This window comes from Polyodon spathula, chromosome 46 (assembly GCF_017654505.1).
Source record: "Polyodon spathula isolate WHYD16114869_AA chromosome 46, ASM1765450v1, whole genome shotgun sequence".
NCBI lineage: Eukaryota > Metazoa > Chordata > Actinopteri > Acipenseriformes > Polyodontidae > Polyodon > Polyodon spathula.
The window spans coordinates 850,163-860,360 of NC_054579.1; the positions used below are offsets into that span (position 1 = coordinate 850,163).

At 52.8% G+C, this 10,198-nt stretch overlaps 2 protein-coding genes across 3 annotated transcripts in view; one reads left to right on the forward strand and one right to left on the reverse strand.

Annotated features, from left to right (window-relative positions):
• Positions 1-10,198, reverse strand: part of LOC121306077 (histone acetyltransferase p300-like) — a 456,244-nt gene that overhangs the window by 215,616 nt on the left and 230,430 nt on the right.
• On the forward strand, positions 130-8,757 carry chadlb (chondroadherin-like b). 2 transcript variants are annotated; one of them, XM_041237853.1, is made up of 10 exons: positions 130-473; positions 1,592-1,770; positions 2,011-2,205; positions 2,442-2,743; positions 3,046-3,271; positions 5,685-5,963; positions 6,092-6,255; positions 6,645-7,167; positions 7,565-7,731; positions 8,122-8,757. In XM_041237853.1, coding segments are annotated over exons 1-10 (2,262 nt in total). In that variant the 5' UTR covers positions 130-472; the 3' UTR covers positions 8,348-8,757. The 2 variants fall into 2 exon arrangements, with proteins under 2 accessions (XP_041093787.1, XP_041093788.1); XM_041237854.1 differs by having other exon boundaries at positions 131-588.

Consider the following 10,198-nt stretch of genomic DNA (forward strand, 5'->3'; position numbering starts at 1 on the left):
GGAGGAGGATAGAGGAGAAAGAGGAGAGGAGAAGATGGAGAGGAGAATGGAGAGGGGGAGGATAGAGGAGAGAAGGTGGAGGGGAAATGGAGATGGAAGAGGAGAGGGGGAGGATAGAGGAGAGAAGGTGAGGGAGAGGAAATGGAGATAGGAGAGGAGAGGGAAATGGAGGAGAGAGGAGAGGACGGAACAGGTCGTTCAATCTCACATACCGCTAACTACACCCCTTCCAAAAAAAATCCTCTCCCTCCCCCTCTCTCTCCTTAAAAACAGTGGCGTCTTTGTTTCAGAAACGACCCCCCCCCCCCCCCCCCCCCACCCCAAAATAAAGTGGGGGCCCCTGTGAAGAATTGCGCGTCTGTGCCCCTCAGCGGGGTCTCTCTCATCCTGTCCGGATTGTAACTCTGGGTCGCGGTTCTGGGTTTGGTTTTTGAACAGGGCTTCGTGTTTTGAAGTTTGCTGGTTTTGAGAGAGTATGTTTTATTTGTTTTTTCCGCGGTTAGTCAGGAAGGCTGTTAGTATCGTGGGTTTGGATCAAAACACTATTTAAATCTCGTTTATATCAGTCCGGGAGGCATTAAAACGAAGGTAATTCATTGTAAATAATAAATATTATATATATATTATATACTATATGTATATATATTTATATATATTCTTCTATCTATTGACATTAACGAGAATATATATATCAGTATATATAAGTCCTGCAATTGCCGTCTGTTTTGATCACTGTACGTCAATAAAAAAATTCATAAATTATAATAGCTATAAACAATAAGGGTCGAAACGTCTGGAGTTCATTTCAAAAAGTTATTTTTTAAGTATAATCGAATTATAAATTAAATTCAAAAGGTGACTTCAGGAAGATCGAGTAAGAATCCCTGTTTCTAAAAATTTCAAGTCAGAAACAATGTACAGCATACCTGCTTTGAATTTTAAACAGCGTGTGTCTGCCTGTCACTGTGTGTCTGTCTGTCTGTCTGTCTGTCTGTGTATCTATCTGTCTGTGTGTGTCTGTTTGTCTCTGTGTGTCTGTCCTTCTGTCTCTGTGTCTGTCTATCTGTTTGTCTCTGTGTGTCTATCTGTCTCTGTCTATTACTGTGTGTTTATCTGTCTGTCTGTCTCTGTGTCTGTCTATCTGTCTGTCTATCTGTCTGTCTCTGTGTGTCTGTCTGTCTGTCTCTGTGTCTGTCTATCCCTGTGTGTTTGTCTGTCTGTCTCTGTGTGTTTGTCTGTCTGTCTCTGTGTCTGTCTATCTACTGTGTGTGTCTGTCTGTCTGTCTCTGTCTATCACTGTGTGTCTATCTGTCTGTCTCTGTGTGTTTATCTGTCTGTCTGTCTCTGTGTGTCTATCTGTGTGTTTATCTCTGTCTGTCTGTCTGTCTATCTGTGTGTCTATCTGTCTGTCTCTGTGTGTTTGTCTCTGTCTGTCTCTCTGTCTGTCTCTGTGTGTTTATCTGTCTGTCTCTGTGTTTGTCTATCCCTGTGTGTTTATCTGTCTGTCTGTCTCTGTGTGTTTATCTGTCTGTCTGTCTGTCTCTGTGTGTCTATCACTGTGTTTATCTGTGTCTGTCTGTCTGTATTCCAGTGATGTCAGGCTCTGTGCGAGCTCAGGGCTCCCCCCTGTGGTGGCTGGCGGTACTGCTCCTCTGCCAGCTCCCCTCTCTCAGCGCGACCTGCCCCTCCTTCTGCATCTGCGATCAGATCAAGCTGGCAGTGAGCTGCGTGAAGAGAAACCTCACTGAGGTGCCAACCAGCATCCCAGAGGTACCAGAACCACAAACCGACACCCCGCAGTGCCTCCACTGTCAATTCAACGGGAAACGTTTCCACTAGAAGTCTCTCTCAGTGTCTTCAGTGTGAATTCAATGGCATACGTTTCATATATAAAGATAGAGCAGAGTGCCAGAGGTAGAGAGGAGTGAGAGGGAGAGGAGACTTAAAGGACTCTCTCTCTCTCTCTCTCTCTCTCTCCTCTCCTCTCCTCTCCTCTCTCTCTCTCTCTAGGTCTCGAAGCGTCTGGATTTTCGGGGGAACTCTATCAAGGAGATCGTCTCCGGCTCCTTCCTGCCCCTCCCCTACCTCACCCACCTCAACATGCAGGGCTGCGCTATCGAGACCCTCCAGGAGGGGGCGTTCAGGGGGCTGGGGCGCCTGCTGTACCTCAACCTGGCTTCCAACCGCATCGCTATCATATACCAGGTACCCCCCCCCCCCCAACCCCAACTCCTCTCTCCTCTCAACCCTTTCCTTCTCTGCTCTCATCCCTATCCCCTCATCTCCCATCCCTCTCTCTCCACTATGGAAGGCGCTATATAAGATTATTATTATTATTACTATTATTATCCCGCTCCCTTCATCTCCCCTCCCGTCTTTCCTCCCCCCTCTCTGTCTCTCTCCCCCTCTCTCTCACCCCCCTATCTCTCTCTCTCTCTCAGGAGTCGTTTGATGGGCTGGCTGCTCTCCAGCAGCTCCAGCTCTCCGGTAATCGCCTGGAGGAGATCCAGCCCGGCTCTTTCTCCCAGCTCGGCTTCCTCAACTTCCTGAACCTGGGGGAGAACTTCCTGGTTTTCCTGCCCAGCCTGGCGTTCCAGGGGCTGCAGAACATTCGCTGGGTGCGCCTCTCCCACAACGCCCTGAGCACCCTGGCTGAGGAGGCCTTCGCGGGACTCTTCACCCTGCAGAGGCTCAGCCTGGATCACAACGAGCTGCAGTTCTTCCCCACGGAGACTCTGTCCAGGTTAAAAACAAGTTAATATACTGCAGTGCCAGCCTCTCTCCACTAGGGGGCTGTATTGAGACTGTGTATACTGCAGTGCCAGCCTCTCTCCATTAGGGGGCTGTATTGAGACTGTGTATACTGCAGTGCCAGCCTCTCTCCACTAGGGGGCTGTATTGAGCCTCTCTATACTCTGTCCACTAGGGGGCTGTATTGAGCCTCTCTATACTCTGTCCACTAGGGGGCTGTATTGAGCATCTCTATACTCTCTCCACTAGGGGGCTGTATTGAGACTGTGTTTGAGATGCATTTCCACGCTGCAGGTTGACGTCGTTGACCCGGTTGGATCTGGGTTCGAACCCCGTCACGTACCTGGGGGAGGAGGCGGTGCGCATGCCCAGCCTGAGACAGCTGTTCCTGGACCGCCTGTCCTTGCAGGACGTGTCCCTCACCGCGCTGGACAAGGCGCCCAAACTCGTCCTCCTGGACCTGAGCTTCAACCAGCTGAGAGTGTTACAGCCCCTGAGCGGCCCAGAGAAACTGCAGCAGGTACCGGCATTACACACACCCCCTCCGGCATTACACACACCCCCTCCGGCACTACACACACCCCCTCCGGCACTACACACACCCCCTCCGGCATTACAAACACCCCCTCCGGCATTACACACACCCCCTCCGGCATTACAAACACCCCCTCCGGCACTACACACACCCCCTCCGGCACTACACACACCCCCTCCGGCATTACACACACCCCCTCCGGCATTACACACACCCCCTCCGGCACTACACACACCCCCTCCGGCACTACACACACCCCCTCCGGCACTACACACACCCCCTCCGGCACTACACACACCCCCTCCGGCACTACACACACCCCCTCCGGCACTACACACACCCCCTCCGGCACTACACACACCCCCTCCGGCACTACACACACCCCCTCCGGCACTACACACACCCCCTCCGGCATTACACACACCCCCTCCGGCACTACACACACCCCCTCCGGCACTACACACACCCCCTCCGGCATTACACACACCCCCTCCGGCACTGCACACACCCCCTCCGGCATTACACACACCCCCTCCGGCATTACACACACCCCCTCCGGCACTACACACACCCCCTCCGGCACTACACACACCCCCTCCGGCATTACACACACCCCCTCCGGCATTACACACACCCCCTCCGGCATTACACACACCCCCTCCGGCACTGCACACACCCCCTCCGGCACTACACACACCCCCTCCGGCACTACACACACCCCCTCCGGCACTACACACACCCCCTCCGGCACTACACACACCCCCTCCGGCACTACACACACCCCCTCCGGCACTACACACACCCCCTCCGGCACTACACACACCCCCTCCGGCACTACACACACCCCCTCCGGCACTACACACACCCCCTCCGGCACTACACACACCCCCTCCGGCACTACACACACCCCCTCCGGCACTACACACACCCCCTCCGGCACTACACACACCCCCTCCGGCATTACACACACCCCCTCCGGCACTACACACACCCCCTCCGGCATTACAAACACCCCCTCCGGCATTACACACACCCCCTCCGGCACTGCACACACCCCCTCCGGCACTGCACACACCCCCTCCGGCATTACACACACCCCCTCCGGCACTACACACACCCCCTCCGGCACTACACACACCCCCTCCGGCACTACACACACCCCCTCCGGCATTACACACACCCCCTCCGGCACTACACACACCCCCTCCGGCACTGCACACACCCCCTCCGGCATTACACACACCCCCTCCGGCACTGCACACACCCCCTCCGGCACTACACACACCCCCTCCGGCACTGCACACACCCCCTCCGGCACTACACACACCCCCTCCGGCACTACACACACCCCCTCCGGCACTGCACACACCCCCTCCGGCACTGCACACACCCCCTCCGGCACTACACACACCCCCTCCGGCATTACACACACCCCCTCCGGCACTACACACACCCCCTCCGGCATTACACACACCCCCTCCGGCACTACACACACCCCCTCCGGCATTGCACACACCCCCTCCGGCACTGCACACACCCCCTCCGGCACTGCACACACCCCCTCCGGCACTGCACACACCCCCTCCGGCACTACACACACCCCCTCCGGCACTGCACACACCCCCTCCGGCACTACACACACCCCCTCCGGCACTGCACACACCCCCTCCGGCACTACACACACCCCCTCCGGCACTGCACACACCCCCTCCGGCATTACAAACACCCCCTCCGGCACTACACACACCCCCTCCGGCATTGTATTGTACTGCACACACCCCCTCCGGCATTACACACACCCCCTCCGGCACTGCACACACCCCCTCCGGCACTGCACACACCCCCTCCGGCACTCCTGGCACACCCCCTCCGGCACTGCACACACCCCCTCCGGCACTGCACATGCACCCCCTCCGGCACTGGACACACCGGGCCCGGGTCCGGCTGAGGTGTTCACACACCCGTCCTTCCGGCACTGCACCTGGACTCCCTCCGGCACTGCACACACCCCCTCCAGAGCCAGGCGGAGATGGAGAAAGCAGAGCGACAGGACAGGCTGCTGCTCCCGGCCCTCGAACCCACAGCCGAGTCCCGGGAGCAGAGGGGCCACACGCCCAGAGCACTGCGACTGCAAGGTATAGGAGCCCCAGACACGGGACTGTACTGGAGCCCCAAACTAGTGCTGCTCTGCTGTACTCAGTGTAGTTTGTATTGTAACGCTGATGAATTGCACTGTGAGCCCCAAACTAGAGCTGCTGTGCTGTACTGTGTTTAGTTTCAATAAGCGCTGCTGTGTTGTATTGTGCTGTATTGTATTGAGCTGTGCTGTGTTGTATTGTGCTGTGTTGTATTGTGCTGTATTGTGTTGTACTGACTGGCTCCGTCTCTCCTGGCCCAGGTGAATCTCACTGGAAACCCGATCCAGTGTAACTGCTACATGCGTCCGTTCCGGGAGTGGACGGGCCGGGCCCGGGTCCGAGCTGAGGTGTTCTGCGCGGGGCCCGTCCCGTTCCGAGGGGAGCGCCTGGACTCCCTGCGGCCCGTGGACCTGCGCTGCCAGAGCCAGGCGGAGATGGAGAAAGCAGAGCGAGAGGACAGGCTGCTGCTCCCAGCCCTCGAACCCACAGCCGAGTCCCGGGAGCAGAGGGGCCAGTGCCCAGAGCACTGCGACTGCAAGGTAGAGGAGCCCCAGACACGGGACTGCACTGGAGCCCCAAACTAGAGCTGCTCTGCTGGACTCAGTTTAGTTTCAGTAACGCTGATGAAGGCACTAAACTAGAGCCTCTCTCTCTCTCTCTCTCTCAGGCTGATATTCAGCACTCCAGCTGCGAGGGGAAAGGTCTTCAGAAAATCCCAAAAGGATTCCCGTCGGATACGAAGCTCCTGGACCTGCGGGGCAATCACTTCCACTATATTCCCGGGAAAGCATTCTCCGGCATGGGTGAAGTGGTTTCACTGCACCTCCAAAAGTACGTGAGACGAAGACACCTGTGTTGAATCGATGACAATACGAGACCCACAGCGTAAAGAACTACAGCCCCCAGCATCCCTCGCCATTGCCGCGGGCGCAGAGGCATGCTGGGAGCCATAGTCCTAGCTGGCAAGTTCATTCTACAGGCTAATGATGCTAGGCTTTTGCCCGCAGCTGTACATGATGTATCGTAATAGAGGTCTGTATCGCTTGTGACACGAGACCCACAGCGTAAAGAACTACAGCTCCCAGCATGCCTCACCATTGCCGCGGGCGCAGAGGCATGCTGGGAGCCGTAGTCCTAGCCAGCGAGCTCACTCTACAGTTTTGAATGCAGATAGATTCTATCAATCCTGAGGCGTTGTAATGAGATTGTCATTATTTCAGGTGCGGGATCGTCGAACTGGAGCCAAAATCCTTCTCCGGGATGAAAAAACTGGTGTACCTCTACCTGTCCCAGAACGAACTGTCCCAAATCAACGCGGAGGCGTTCGAGGGAGCCCCCCAACTCTCTTACCTTCACCTGGAGCGTAACAAATTCAAAACCTTCCCCCGGGGGGCGTTCGCGCTCCTTCCCAGCCTCTTCACCCTCCACCTGGAGCACAACTCCATCGGCCAGCTGGCCCGGGGCGACCTGGAAGGAGCCGGGACGGTCCGGAGCCTCTACCTGACCGGGAACGGTCTGGTTTCTCTGGCCGACGGCTGCCTGGCTCCGGTCAGGGAGCTGGAGTCGCTCTCCTTAGAAGACAACAGGCTGGAGGAAGTCCCCTCCCGCTCCCTCGGCCACGCCCCCCTGCTGCAGGAGCTCCGCCTCTCCGGGAACCCCATTCGCTGGGTGGGGCCGGACGCTTTCCTCCCATTGGCCGGCTCGCTCAGGCACCTGTATCTAGCTGGGATGGGATTGGAGAAGGTAGGGAGGGGGCGGGGCTAGAGCAGTTTGAGCGTGTCCAGATTTCAAATCTGCATTGTGGGAGATTATTATTATTATTATTATTATTATTATTTATTATTAATAATAATAATCCCAGATCGAATATAATAACCCTAGGTGAACTGGAGGGTGAAGTAGACCCCGCCCCCTTCCCTGGCTTCTTTCCTGTCAGTAACCAATCAGCTCCTGCCTCCCTTATTGATCCGTTTTTCTCTGAAACTTCGTGCGAGTCTCAGATATCGAACCAAGAATAAAAATCAAAATGATCTCCCTCTTAACAGAACTTCAAAAACTGCCGCTCGCCGCATATCAAGCTGAAATACGTCTTTATTACAGTTCATTCATTCATTCATTCATTTATTACTCCCCCTCTCAGCTCTCCAGCAAGGCTCTCTCTGGACTGGGGGAAGGCTTGAGGAGCCTCTATCTGGAGAACAACCAGTTAGAGAACGTTCCGAGTTTGACCAGTTTCACCAGTCTGGAGGTGATCAACCTGGCTGGCAATCCCTTCCACTGTGACTGCCCGCTCCTGCCCCTGCGCAAGTGAGTACCTCTCTGTGCTTTACCAGACCTCTCTGTGCTTTACAATGCTTCCCTATGCTTTACCAGACCTCTCTGTGCTTTACAATGCTTCCCTATGCTTTACCAGACCTCTCTGTGCTTTACAATGCTTCCCTATGCTTTACCAGACCTCTCTGTGCTTTACAATGCTTCCCTGTGCTTTACCAGACCTCTCTGTGCTTTACAATGCTTTACAATGCTTCCCTATGCTTTACCAGACCTCTCTGTGCTTTACAATGCTTCCCTATGCTTTACCAGACCTCTCTGTGCTTTACAATGCTTCCCTGTGCTTTACCAGACCTCTCTGTGCTTTACAATGCTTCCCTGTGCTTTACCAGACCTCTCTGTGCTTTACAATGCTTCCCCGTTTAGGTGGATTGAGAAGGTGAACCTCAAAGTGCGGGCGACTTGTGGGTCACCCCCAGAACTTCGGGGGCACAAGGTGAAAGACGTCACCGTGTTCAAGAGCTGCCCGGGAGAGAAACCGCCCCCCAGACCCCAAAAAAACAAGCAGGTCAAACCGGCGGGGGTGAAGACCACAGGGACCCCCAAAACACACAAGACCCTGAAACCAGCGGCAAAAAAACCCAAGGCTTAAAACACGCGTCGTCAGCGCCCCTGCGGGGCGCGCATTCCTCCATCTCTCCGCTGAAGCGCTTCTCCCCTTCTCAGGAAAACTCGCTCCGAGCGTCACTCAGCTCAGGTTCTGGAGAATCTCAGATTGCGGGCGTGTCTGTCTGTCTGTCTGTCACACGACTACATCTCTCTGTCGAAAGCCCTTCTCCCGTTATCAAGGAAACTCGCCGATTCTTGTCCCTCGCTGATCTGCGTCACGATCACCCACGTCACTCAGAGCTCTTGACTGGCAACGTGTTGCCATGGCGACAGGGGGGGATGACATCACCGACGGGCTGGTGGTTCTGGAGTGAAATTCATTTCACGGAGAGCGGGTTTTACTGGATCCCAGGGCGCAACATTTGATCCCAAATAAAACATTTTTAAAACAAATCTGTTGTTTTTTTTTAAATGTATTGAATTTGCATTTGCTCGCAAACCGCAACATCTCCTCTGTTTCTATTCGAATGAGGTGTGTAGGATTTTAAACAGAGATTTCTGCTTGAAAATCAAATTACCAGACGACTCAAGAGCTCGTATTTTATTACAGCACTTCATCATTGACGTGGATATAAAAATTCAGTTGATTTTCACACTGTTCGCTTCTCACATGATTAGTTATTGAGTTTTGGCTGAATTCAATATTCAATATGTAATAACATTATTCAGCAGCTTTCACTGGACTCTATGAAGCTGAATCAGTTCATTCTATATAGAGGGGGTGCAATTCAATATGTTAACAAGGGAACATTATTCAGCAGCTTTCACTGGACTCTATGAAGCTGAGGGAGTTCATTCTATATAGAGGGGGTGCAATTCAATATGTTAACAAGGGAACATTATTCAGCAGCTTTCACTGGACTCTATGAAGCTGAATCAGTTCATTCTATATAGAGGGGGTGCAATTCAATATGATAACAAGGGAACATTATTCAGCAGCTTTCACTGGACTCTATGAAGCTGAATCAGTTCATTCTATATAGAGGGGGTGCAATTCAATATGATAACAAGGGAACATTATTCAGCAGCTTTCACTGGACTCTATGAAGCTGAATCAGTTCATTCTATATAGAGGGGGTGCAATTCAATATGTTAACAAGGGAACATTATTCAGCAGCTTTCACTGGACTCTATGAAGCTGAATCAGTTCATTCTATATAGAGGGGGTGCAATTCAATATGTTAACAAGGGAACATTATTCAGCAGCTTTCACTGGACTCTATGAAGCTGAATCAGTTCATTCTATATAGAGGGGGTGCAATTCAATATGATAACAAGGGAACATTATTCAGCAGCTTTCACTGGACTCTATGAAGCTGAATCAGTTCATTCTATATAGAGGGGGTGCAATTCAATATGATAACAAGGGAACATTATTCAGCAGCTTTCACTGGACTCTATGAAGCTGAGGGAGTTCATTCTATATAGAGGGGGTGCAATTCAATATGTTAACAAGGGAACATTATTCAGCAGCTTTCACTGGACTCTATGAAGCTGAATCAGTTCATTCTATATAGAGGGGGTGCAATTCAATATGTTAACAAGGGAACATTATTCAGCAGCTTTCACTGGACTCTATGAAGCTGAGGGAGTTCATTCTATATAGAGGGGGTGCAATTCAATATGTTAACAAGGGAACATTATTCAGCAGCTTTCACTGGACTCTATGAAGCTGAATCAGTTCATTCTATATAGAGGGGGTGCAATTCAATATGTTAACAAGGGAACATTATTCAGCAGCTTTCACTGGACTCTATGAAGCTGAATCAGTTCATTCTATATAGAGGGGGTGCAATTCAATATGATAACAAGGGAACATTATTCAGCAGCTTTC